The sequence below is a fragment of the Microcaecilia unicolor genome, chromosome 13 (assembly GCF_901765095.1).
Source record: "Microcaecilia unicolor chromosome 13, aMicUni1.1, whole genome shotgun sequence".
NCBI lineage: Eukaryota > Metazoa > Chordata > Amphibia > Gymnophiona > Siphonopidae > Microcaecilia > Microcaecilia unicolor.
Genome location: NC_044043.1, coordinates 9,287,852 through 9,300,684, shown reverse-complemented (window position 1 = coordinate 9,300,684; position 12,833 = coordinate 9,287,852). Strand labels below are relative to the sequence as shown.

General features: G+C 43.2%; 1 protein-coding gene across 1 annotated transcript in view; it reads left to right on the top strand.

The window, feature by feature from the left end:
- Window positions 1-233: 233 nt before the first annotated feature.
- YWHAG (tyrosine 3-monooxygenase/tryptophan 5-monooxygenase activation protein gamma) overlaps window positions 234-12,833 on the top strand; it is a 49,983-nt gene continuing 37,383 nt past the window's right edge. The window contains exon 1 of the mRNA XM_030222240.1: window positions 234-555. Coding sequence (XP_030078100.1) covers window positions 469-555 — 87 coding nt within the window. The 5' untranslated portion in view covers window positions 234-468. The remainder of the gene's footprint in view (window positions 556-12,833) is intronic.

Below are 12,833 nucleotides of genomic sequence, written 5' to 3'. Positions count from 1 at the left end.
CTAGGCGTTTCCCTCGCCTTGTACCAGCTCCGCAAGCTGTGCGAAACTACATTTCCCGTGGGACCCTGTACCCGTAGCCCGCACTGCGGGTGCACTCAGAAGCTTAGGGGGGCCGAAGCAGGAAGTCCGGGTTTCCCTTATGTGGCGGCGCGAGAGCTCGCAGAGCTGACGTCACGGGGGAGGGACTTAGCCGGGGAGGCTGTGTCGCTCGTGCTCAAGGCAGACTGCAAAGAGAGGAGCTGCCGGGAGTCTCGCGCTTGTGATCTGTGGAGAGAGAGAGCGAGACACGAGTCCTCCCAGTCCCGCCACGCCTTGCGGCTGAGGCAGCAGCAGCAGCAGCAGCTTTGCTACAGCCTGCCTCGCGCGCCTTTCACTGGTGACTAGTCTCCGTGTGCGGGCAGACAGCCGGCCACGCGCGTTCGTCTGGTTGTGTCCGCGCGACCAAAACTCTCCTCTCGCCTCGCAAAGATGGTGGACCGCGAGCAGCTGGTGCAGAAAGCGCGGCTGGCAGAGCAGGCTGAGCGCTATGACGACATGGCAGCCGCTATGAAAGCTGTAAGCTCCCGCTTTGTTGCTTCTTTGAGGGGGGGGGGGGGGGTCTTTTACTAAAGGTTAGCTTTGCAGCTAGTAAAAGACCCCCCCCCCACAATTACTCATGGGCTCGCCCGGTTGCTGGAACCGTTATACACTGAGGGAGGGCCCTGAGTGGAAGAGGCTATTTGCTCGTCTGGGGAGGGGGGGCTGTACAAAGGAACTGGGTGAAGGCGGTGACGCGTTCCTCTTCAGCAGTTGTGTTGCTGGGGCGGTGCCGGCTTCCCCCCCCCCCCCTCCGACGCATAGAGGCGTATTTTCAAAGCACTTAGCCTTCCAAAGTTCCATGGAACTTTGGAAGGCTAAGTGCTTTGAAAATACGCCTAAGAGTCTCTTTATAAGCTAGGTAGAACAGAATTTAGCATAATGAGATAAGGTCAAAAAGAAGCTTAACTGTAGATTAGATTTTTAATTTGTACTGATTTTATTATGGAGTTTATTCTGGTTTCCTGCCATGCATGCAATTCCTATGTTTGTTTATTTGCATGCACTAATTGTTTTTCTACATATGTAAACCGTGCTGTTTTGCAGCCGCAATAAGACGCGGTACATAAATTAACAGAAATGAAATTCGCCTTAATTTGTCTCTGCAGTGTACAAGAAGATCTTATGTCCAGCCAGCCAACTCCTTGCTATATTACGGCCCCCTAATGCGAATAGTTTTTTTTAAAGCAGAGGCGTTAGATTCCTCCCCCCAGCACTACTGTAACATTTCCCTCCTTCCCCGGATTGCTGTACCCGCTACATTTTTGTTACTCTAAGCATGGTCATTTTCGCCCTTATTGACAGCTGCTTTTATGGGCCACCCCTGGTCTTTTCTACGCCCCAAAGGGATTGATCTGACTCTGTCTTCCTTAACTTTTCACAACGTAACCCATAATCGTAATGTAATGTATTTCCATTATTTACAATGTATTGTAAGCCACACTGAGCCCGCAAATAGGTGGGGAAAATGTGGGATGCAAATAAATAAAGAAATCACAGTAGCCATATCTCCAGGCGTGGTCGTCCGCTTCATATCTAAAGCTCCTCTGCTATTTCTGGAAAGTGAGATTGTGGAACATTTAAAACATTATTTCGGGGGGGGAGGGGGGGGGTTACCTAGTCCGAATTCCTGGTTGGTAATAGATGCATTCATTGCCCTTTTGAAATGTGTCACTGTCCTGAATATGGAAAAGGGAGAGATGCCTCTGCTCTGCCAGCTTCTCCTCTGACCTTAGTCTTCGTAGTTATGGATATCAGCCCCCTCTTTTTTTTTTCATTGGTTCCCGTGCAAGTTTTCTTTAATATACGGTATTTTTAATGCTACTCAACGTGACCTGTTCTTTTGCTGAATTCAGTTTCTCCTCTTTTAGCATTTTAAATGATTTGAAAATAAGACGAAATAAAACTCAATTCTAGACGTTTCAGTAGGTAAAAATGTCTGATATTAAGAACAAAGCCATCGTGGGAGGCAGTATCAAGCCATTCCAGAAGATTCTGCATTTGTCATATTGCAGAGAAAGTCTGGACTAGGTGGAAGGGAGGGGGAAGAGAGGGGAGAGTTGATTGTAAAAGGGAATAAAATCTGTTTGAGGTTTATCTTCCATTGGTAAGAGCATATCTGTGTGCTTTTTAACGGAAAGGGTGTTCCCTTATTCCGATGAGACATCCTTACTTAAATTCATTCAGTAGCCACAATGCGACACTTAACTATGTAACATTGCATTTGGTAATGCTACATTTGTCACGCTTGTCAAAGGCTGTGAGGGATGTAGAAGTAAGAAAAATAAAGCAGAAATGGTCATATATAAAATCTGCTGTTTTGATCTTTTTGTGATACAACTTTCTACATTTGGATTTTTTAAAAATTTAAGCAGGATTTTTATTTGATAAGGTAAACAGCTTTTGATTTTTAAATCTAAATGTAATGATGCTTTCAGGTTATATGGCGATGCTTTCTGCAAATCAAGAAAGGAGTATTCTGTTTTAGTGGATCAATTTAATAAAATTAACCAGTTTTATTTATTAAGAATAATTGTGTGTGTGGATTTTTTATTTATTTTTACTTCACCTAGTGGCTATCATTCCATTTATTTTCAGATTTCAGAAGTATCTAAATCTCTATGCAGGGGAAATTTGTGACTTGTCACACCATGAGCTGGAAGCTGCAATGCACCCAGGTGACATGACAGCTTGCAGGGGGCACTGGCTCAAGTTTATGCAGAATGCTTTCAAAGGATATAACCACTACCCACTCACCAAAGAGGTTAATTAATCAAGGCTGCTTGGCCATTGTTCAGACAGGTTCAGAATCTTGCTCATACTATAGCGATAGTCTTTTAAGGCGTTTAGTTGTATTCAAGTAATGTGGTTACTGTTAGTCTACTTGGACAGCTAGATATAAAAGGTCAAGCAAGGTGTAGGTGACAGTTACTGGGTTGCCTAATGATGAAAGCAGCTCTTCATTGAGTTGGTCCACACGTGTCTTAGAACATTGTACTTCAAAGCATGTTGCCTTTTATCAGTGCAATATGATTTAATCTATTACAAATTTTGCATTGTGTAAAAACAAAACGTGGGTACAACTGTTCTTGTAACTTTAAGTCTGTTAATTCAACCCTTTGTTACCGTGTGCCAGTATTCATAAATATATATATAAGGATTTTAATTGGCATACCTTTTGTTAAGAGGGTTGGAAGTAGTATGCAGTGCTAGTTTGTAAAATGTTCTGTTTAATAATTCATCTTTCAAGAGGTCCAGTACTTTAACATTTCTATATATTTGTCAGTTCTGTCCTCTACTGCTGCTTCAGCGTTCCAGTGAGTTTCTTCCACACAAGTAAAGCTTTTCAGCATCATGAAACTGCTTTTGCTTTTCATCAGTCTGTAGGAGAGCTGTGGCCCTGACATCACTTCTCTGCTTGACTAAGGAGCAGACAGAAGTGCACCGGAATAGATCTGGTGATCTACATTTTTTACTAGTTGACTTAAAATGCTCACACTCCCTTCCCCAAGCCTCTTCCCTTTTTGTTCATTGTAGGACCATTTCTGTAGCCTGAGTACACCTGGTTGTAATAACAGAAGCTCCATCTTGAAGCATTTGAAGCCAATCCTGTGCATGTAGTTTTTCACTAGTGGTTATATGAGCAATACATAGCTCCCAAGCTGAGCCAAGAGCAATTTCTTGGCGTGTTTCCCAGTTAGTAGTAATCCAGTATATGTATTTCACTCGGCATCAAACCATAGTGCTGCAATATAGGAAGTTCTAGGTTTTGGTCCTCTGTTTGCACAAAAGTTGGTTTTATCCTTCCTGCATCTTTCCCAGAACCTATCATTGTGATGTTACCTTCAGGCCAATAAGCATATTTTATTTATTTCCTGCATTTATATCCCGCATTTTCCCACCTATTTGCAGGCTCAATGTGGCTTACAATATAGTACAACAATCACATTGATGGAATAAGAAAATCAGAATATAGATAACAGATAAAGTGATATTCTTGGATCATGAATATTTTTATATACATCATATTGCTTATAAGTACATAAGTAATGCCATACTGGGAAAAGACCAAGGGTCCATCGAGCCCAGCATCCTGTCCACGACAGCGGCCAATCCAGGCCAAGGGCACCTGGCGAGCTTCCCAAACGTACAAACATTCTATACATGTTATTCCTGGAATTTTGGATTTTTCCAAGTCCGTTTAGTAGCGGTTTATGGACTTGTCCTTTAGGAAACCGTCCAACCCCTTTTTAAATTCTGCTAAGCTAACCGCCTTCACCACATTTTCCGGCAATGAATTCCAGAGTTTAATTACACGTTGGGTGAAGAAAAATTTTCTCCGATTTGTTTTAAATTTACTACACTGTAGTTTCATCGCATGCCCCCTAGTCCTAGTATTTTTGGAAAGCGTGAACAGACGCTTCACATCCACCTGTTCCACTCCACTCATTATTTTATATACCTCTATCATGTCTCCCCTCAGCTGTCTCTTCTCCAAGCTGTATAGCCCTAGCCTCCTTAGTCTTTCTTCATAGGGAAGTCGTCCCATCCCCGCTATCATTTTAGTCGCCCTTCGCTGCACCTTTTCCAGTTCTACTATATCTTTCTTGAGATGCGGCGACCAGAATTGAACACAATACTCAAGGTGCGGTCGCACCATGGAGCGATACAACGGCATTATAACATCCTCACACCTGTTTTCCATACCTTTCCTAATAATACCCAACATTCTATTCGCTTTCTTAGCCACAGCAGCACACTGAGCAGAAGGTTTCAGTGTGTTATCGACGACGACACCCAGATCCCTTTCTTGGTCCGTAACTCCTAACGTGGAACCTTGCTTAAACATTTTATACTTCTGTATGCTTCCTAATGTTCTGCCATTAAGTGATCTGATCTTCAGTCCTACTTTAATTCTGTGCCAAAAACTTTTGGCATGCAGTATTGGAAAATCACTGCTTTTAGTAGTCATTTAAACTGCAAAAACGAATCATTGTGCAGTTCCCCCAAGAGTGCTGTACTAGGAAATCACAAGACAGACTGCTCTCCTGGTTCATCCTATCCATTTACCACCCCACATAAACCTGATCTACCTACTTCAACCTTCTCTGCCAAGTCTAACACACTCACTTTCCCAGGGATGGGGTGGGGTTGTAAGCTACCAACTTGTGTAGGATTCCACAGAAATTTCTCAAGGCTTTTTTTTTTGTTTTTTTTCTTTAACAGGACTGATTACTACTACTACTACTATTTAGCATTTCTATAGCGCTACAAGGCATACGCAGCGCTGTACAAACATAGAAGAAAGACAGTCCCTGCTCAAAGAGCTTACAATCTAATAGACAAAAAATAAATAAAGTAAGCAAATCAAATCAATTAATGTGAACGGGAAGGAAGAGAGGAGGGTAGGTGGAGGCGAGTGGTTACAAGTGGTTACGAGTCAAAAGCAATGTTAAAGAGGTGGGTTTTCAGTCTAGATTTAAAGGTGGCCAAGGATGGGGCAAGACGTAGGGGCTCAGGAAGTTTATTCCAGGCGTAGGGTGCAGCGAGATAGAAGGCGCGAAGTCTGGAGTTGGCAGTAGTGGAGAAGGGAACAGATAAGAAGGATTTATCCATGGAGCGGAGTGCACGGGAAGGGGTGTAGGGAAGGACGAGTGTGGAGAGATACTGGGGAGCAGCAGAGTGAATACATTTATAGGTTAGTAGAAGAAGTTTGAACAGGATGCGAAAACGGATAGGGAGCCAGTGAAGGGTCTTGAGGAGAGGGGTAGTATGAGTAAAGCGACCCTGGCGGAAGATGAGACGGGCAGCAGAGTTTTGAACCGACTGGAGAGGGGAGAGGTGACTAAGTGGGAGGCCAGCAAGAAGCAGATTGCAGTAGTCTAAACGAGAGGTGACAAGGGTGTGGATGAGGGTTTTGGTAGAGTGCTCGGAAAGAAAGGGGCGGATTTTACGGATGTTGTAAAGAAAGAAACGACAGGTCTTGGCGGTCTGCTGGATATGAGCAGAGAAGGAGAGAGAAGAGTCAAAGATGAACCCAAGGTTTCGAGCTGAGGAGACAGGGAGAATGAGAGAGCCATCAACAGAAATAGAAAACGGGGGGAGCGGGGAGGTGGGTTTGGGGGGGAAAATGAGAAGCTCGGTTTTGGTCATATTTAATTTCAGTAAGCCCTGCATTAGAGCTTGGAGTTAGCACAGTTTTTCCTAATATACTCATTAAAGATTATACCTAATGCAGTGAACAAATTGTATGTAAACCTACATAAACATGACAGACTGTCAGTGGAAATGTGTACATTATAGTGCATTGGGTGTGTGCACAAAATACTGATTCTACTGCTGAGATTGTATCTGGACCTGGAAGAGATTTCAGTGATTTTACGCTACAATAAATGCATACATATGTATCTGAAATGTTAATTTTGTATTCTGTGTATAAATATTAGTATGTAAACTTTTGCATCAGAGTGCTGGTAATAGCCTTACAGTTAGCGCAGTGAGCTAAGAACAAGGGAAGCCATGGTTCAAATCCCACCAACACCTGTGATGCTGGTTAGGTCCTTTAAATCTATATTACCTCAGTGTAAGCTCTTAGGGGGATAGGAAAATAACCTCAAGGTGAGAGTTAATTCAAGGTCTGAACTACTCAAAAGGTATGAGCTAAATTCCAGGACAAAAATAATTATATAGCTGTGGCATCTCTTCTTAACCCTGTATTCAGCAACAGTCACTTTAGGTCCTCATCCCCCTGCTTTTATTTATTTTTATTTACTAGATTATCCTCCCATCCCTTTCAGTAACAGAAGAAAAAAGAATCTCGCAATAACTAGTTAAAAGTAAGCCAACTTATTATGGCTTAGAATCATGCACTAAATCTTTATAACTGCAAAGCGTACAAATTGAAAGTTGGATCTCTTATACCTTTTAGTAGTGGTTCCCAAACCTGGTCCTAGAGGCACCCCAGCCAGCCAGTCAGGTTTTCAGGATACCCATAATGAATATTCATGAGAGATTTGCATGTAGTAGAGGCAGTACATGCAAATATCTTTCATGGATATTCATTGTGAATATCCTGAAAACCTTACTGGCTGGAGTGCCTCCAGGACCAGGTCAGCCTTAAAGCCATTGGGTCGTTGCACTCTGTACATCTCACTTTAATAGCCAATGTCTTTATTACCATTGGATTTAAATGAAGAGTATGCTGATAATGTACACAACTGTTTGCACACAATTTTGCTAAACCTTTGTTTGCAAAGGGAGGGAATCATAGTGTAGAAAAGTGCAGAATCTGTGCTAAGCTTTCACACGTTTTATTACATTAGTCTCATGAATATTTTACCCCCCCCCCCCCCCCCTTTACACACTCCATTCTGGTAATCTAATCTTCCTGTAAAGTTTTAAGTGTTGCATTTTTGTTTTACTATTTTTTTTAAGTTATCCACACACCATGTCCTTGCTTGGACCCAGACCACTTTTTTCAGGAGGACTATGTTGGGGTGTTTGCTTCTTCTGAAAATGTTGTTCAGTGAACCCTTTAGAAGTACTAATGAGGAAGCAGTTTATCTGAAATATGTTTTTCAACAATGTAGTAGTTGGGAACAACTTCAAATAGTCTGATCTAGTGGATTCACACATCTTTTCTCTTGACGTGTTCACCTAGGTCAAAAGGGGAGCTATGAATTTGTGATCTAGAACACTCTAGGCTCTTGCCTAGACTTGTCATCTTGTGGAAACCCTTCAAAGTCTCCTGTGCCAAATGAATCCACAAGAACATCTTCAGTGAAAATCATGATCTGAGCAGTGCTTATCAAAACTTGTGGCCGCATTATCACAGCCGCAAAAAGCAAGTAACCCCAGTGGACTTTCATCCATTCTGCTGCTCCTGGACCTCCTATTGTCATAGCTGATGATGCTATCATCCTTTGCTTCCCTGGAGCCCCCAGATGCCTACTTGTAGTGTGGGCTACTTGGGAGGGTCAGTTTTTTTTTTTTTTTTTTTCCTTCTGCCTCTCCATGTCATTTGGGATCACAACCCACATTTTCAGGATCCCTGATCAAAGGCTTGTATTTTTAATGGAACATCATAAGGCATTTTGATTCTATATGAATTCTATAACTGTAAGCGTATCTATGGGAGAGAACACACTAGGAAAATAGTCTAAGGAAAGGTGCAAATGGAATAGAACTTGTCCTCTTTTCTTGTATTAGCTGCCTTAAAATATTAGTGATGGGAAGGAATATGTAGAAGTTTGGGGTGGGGAGAAACAGTTACGCAAATTTGTTTGGCGGTCACCGGACCAGGAATAGGACTGCAGAAGCAGCACGTACAAGAATCCAACTGAGGTATACCGTACTTGAATGATTTTCAGAAGACTATTCATGAAGTGCTAACTAAAGTAAAATGTAAATTTGAAAGTTTTGGTGGAAGTTATGGGACTTTTGCCAGCCCCACTGTCCTTTTTTTCATTCTTCATGTCGGGATTGCTCCAAGGACTGGAGATGGGTGGATGTGCTTGCTCCTCACAAAAGCAGAACCGAGGAGGCTGGGCACTATATCATGCGTGTTCTGACCTCTATGTTGCAGGTAAAACAGTAGGTGCAGTTTCTGGAATCCAGTAGATACAGGATCTGAGGCAGCACGGTTTTCCTAAAAGTAGGTCTTGTAAGATAAGTCTGATCAGTTTGTTTGGTTGACCTGAGTTGGATCAGGGGAATGTACCAGCTGTGGTGTACTATGTTTTAGCAAGTGACTTATAAATAAACTAAACACCCTCGGTATGGACCTTTAAGCTGTCTGGAACTGGTTGAGTAGGCGGTGACAAGTTCATTTTGAGAAAAAGGATGTTACCAATAGCGTGTCATGAATCAAACATCTGATTCTTTTCAGCAGTCTTATAAGCAATTATTGCAGAAGAGCTATTGACAAGGAGTGTTTGCCTTTTTGTAGATTATAGAAAACATTAGGGATTCAGCAAAATTGCCGTGTTATAGACCAGTTCTTCACCAAGTAGAGTCGCAGAATGCATTTGGGATCATGACCAGGCTGGGCAAAACATTGACTTGTTTCTCATGTTTGAGCCTGCACTTGAGCTAGGTCTGTGTGCTCCACTGAAGGCAGGAGATGATGGCAGTGTCAGTGCTGAGAGCAGTGGCAACGGATCCAAAGTCAGCAACATAGAAGTTGGAGTGATCTTCCAGTTGATTAAAAAGCTGTAACTGAACTTAATAACTTTTCAAAAGCAGGCTTATCCAGTGTAAGTAAATCAAGTGGCTTGGAGTTTGATTATTTTATGGTGCAAAAGCACTTAATTACAATATGTTGTAGGTGTTTGTATAAAAACAAACACTAATACTCTTAATCTGATTTAAAATTATGTAACTCCTTTGTAATCCCCTTAGAAGTGTAGATAATGCAATTTACTTTTGAAACGCTAAAGCTTGGGTCACTTGCTTGTCTATGGCTGTGAAAATGGGTTTGTGGCCAGAGTTTGGAAAGCACTGTACTGGATGATTCCTCAAGCCAAGATTTATTAATAAAAAAGTCATGCTTTTCAGCTGTTTAAAAAGGCAGTACGTTTAGGGGAAGTTCTGGACACAGACATGTGATGTGGGGGTAAATGTATTTTTATTTCTTTCTTGTATTTGATATACCGTTTCTCTGGACGAAACCAACCAAAATGATTTACATAAATATGGTCAAATCGCAAAAACCATTAAAACTACCTAAAATACTTAATATAGAACATACTGATCTTAAGGTTAGCCAAACAGGAAGATTAAAACAGCAAAAGCCAGAACAGTGCTTGGATGAATAGAAAGGATGTCCAGCAGAATAAAGATGGTGATGTTGCCTCTAAGTTTCAGTCCTTAATTTGACTACTCCGCACAATTCTAGAGACTGCACCTTTAAAAGGATGTAAACTAGGTGGAGTTGCTCCAGAGGTAGGCTATTAAGATGGTCATTGCTCTTTGCCATAAAGTATATGGGGCAGACTTAAAAATATATGTGTTCTTTGGAAGAAAGGGTGGACATTTAAATACCCTCCATGTATAAATGCACACGACGGGCCTCTTCTACGGAAAGGAAACTTGGGAACAAGAGGTAATGGAATGAGGGTGAAAGGAAGTAGACTTGGGAGTAATGTGAGAACATTTTTTTACAGAAAGGGTATTGGATGCATAGAACAAAAGCAGAGGATGCGGACTCCTGAATTCAGGAAAGTATGGGATAAGTACAGATGATATCTGAGAGAAGAGACTGTACAGCTTAGTAATATTCTCAGAGGACAAGCAGGCCATAATTCTCACAATTGAGTAACACTATCCCACATTGCCTGGTCCGGAGAGGAGCTTATAAGAAGCTTTAAAAGAGCTTTTGTGGAGTGCAAGGCATGCTCCACTGTGCTGTAAGAGCACAGTTACCACAGTTTTTCTACTGCAATGAAGTGTGTTTGACTTCTTGTCCTACTATTCACACTGCTCAGTCTGAAGAGCTCCCAGCGTGCCTTTCAGCATTTTTTTGTGTGTTGCCGTTCCTGTGTTCGGGTTCTCTTTTACCTCTTTATTGTTTTTAGTCCTTTTTTCCACTTATAGGTTTCCTTTATTTTTCCTGCATCATGGGATGTTTTTAGGCCTTGACTTTGGCCACGTTCTTTTGTGGTTTTTTTCTTGGTGCCTTCCCCTTTTTTGGCACCATAGTGTCATTTGATTTGGCTGCGGAAATTTTCCCTTCCATGTCCACGAAAGTTCCCAGTGGCTTTAAGCACTGTACCTGGTGCAATCGGACCATCTCTGGTTAAGCACACAGTGTTTAGGGCGCGGCCATAGCTCTGCTAACTGTGTACTCTGTCTTTGTATAAAGAAATGGACCCAGGTAGCCAGAGAGGCTCAAGAAGAGAGGATGTTTGGTGCCAGATCCGTTTCATCAAGGCTGACGGTGTTGGCATTGATGTCGGGTACTGCATCGGGAGCATCAGTAGGTATGGCTGCTAGGCCTGTAGACACTGGAAGCAGTGGTGCATCAAGTGGGCCTCCATCTGCCTTGACGCCAACTGCTGTGTGGGGACACAGAGTTAACGTGAGGATTGAACATTAACCTTGTTGGCACTGAGGAGTCTCGATGATTGACTTTGGGAGGAGGCCAAGAAGCATCGGCATCGATTGCCTTTGACATACGGTGCCGGGAGCTCCAGGACGTTGAGGGATTCGATACCCAAGAAACTTCAGTGCCAGGAGGACTGCTCCCCCTCCATTCAGAAGGTGCCGATGCGTCTGTGTCCCAGCAGCCAGGACAAGCTTTCATCTCGACCCAGCAGTTCTGCAGCTTGTGTCTGAGCCGGCGCCCCAGCCTTGCCCGCTGTCAGCCCTCAATGAATGCATCTGGATCTTGATCCCTGAACTGCTTGGGTGGCTTATTGCAAAGATGTGCATCAGGGATGCTTGCACCTATCCTGCCTCCCGTTGTGACCCTGCTTGGCCCTCAGCCTGCGGTGCAGAGTCCGACATTGGTGGCGCATGTGTCCCTGGTGTCATCTGTCACCAATCTGGTACTCCCTCGACTTCTGTGAAGGAAGCTTTGCCAGAGTTGAGGCGGGCACTGACTCAATGCCCCTCTTGAGGACATGGTTCTTCTGTTGAGGCAGGTAGTCTCAGCCCTCCCATGAGGAGGTTTTGACCGACACCGACGAGCACTCATGTGAGTCGGGGAAGGATCCACAGTACTTTTCGGAGGATGAGTCCTATGGCATCCCCTCTGAACCCTCCCCTCCACTTGAAAGGAGAAAATATCCGGAGAGCCTTTCATTTCCTTCTTTTGTGAAGAAAATGGCTGCTGCCATTTCATTTCCTTTGGAGGTGTAAGACGATCCTAGGTCCAAGATGCTCAAGGTTCTGGACTGCGAGTTTCCTCCTAGAGAGACTGTGACTGTTCCTGTCCACAAAGTACTGTAGGAGGTTCTTGTCCAGAATTGAGCCCCCTCTGTCCTGGTACTGCCCAAGAAGATCAATAACTATGTACTGGAACCATTGCACACCTGGTTTTGATAAACTCCAGTTGCCTTCTCATTATATGGTGGTGGAATCCACCCTCAAAAGAGCCAGAAGTTCTAGAGACTATGCTTTGGTGCCCCCGGGCAGAGAAACTAAGACTGTGGACTCTTTTGGGAGGAAGATGTTCCAGGCCTCTAGTCTCGTCACTCATTCGGTCATAACACAAAAAAAGGAGTGGGAACTGAATAGGCTCTTCAGAATCAGACCAAGGACACTTGATGTGAAGATATAGCTTTTATTGATAACTCTTATTGTTGACTTAACACAGTATCATATTTCTCAGGAGTCTTTGATTGTCCACAAGTATGTCTTCTATGGTGAGGAAACACATACAGAAACACCTATCTGGATGGCATGCACTTCAGAGAATTGATTCATAAACATTCTTTCTAAAGGTCGTTTATGAATCAGTTCTCTGAAGTGCAAGTCAGTTATAGATGCCGTCTACTTGTGGTACTCTGTGTGCAAGAAGCAGGCCGAGTCACTGTGCAAGTTCGCCGAGCAGCAGGTGTGTTGCAAGTTCTTGGCCAGAGGCGCATATGATACAAGTTTTTGATGTGGCATGCAGGATCTTTGCCCAGTTTAACAGCATTGCTTATACTCGCATGACCATGTGTTTCTGACTTGGAGCTGGCGGTTCAGCAGAGGTTGGCGGATGCCCTATGCCAGTGGGGAATAACCTTTTTAGAGAGAAGGTTGAGGAGGTTGCT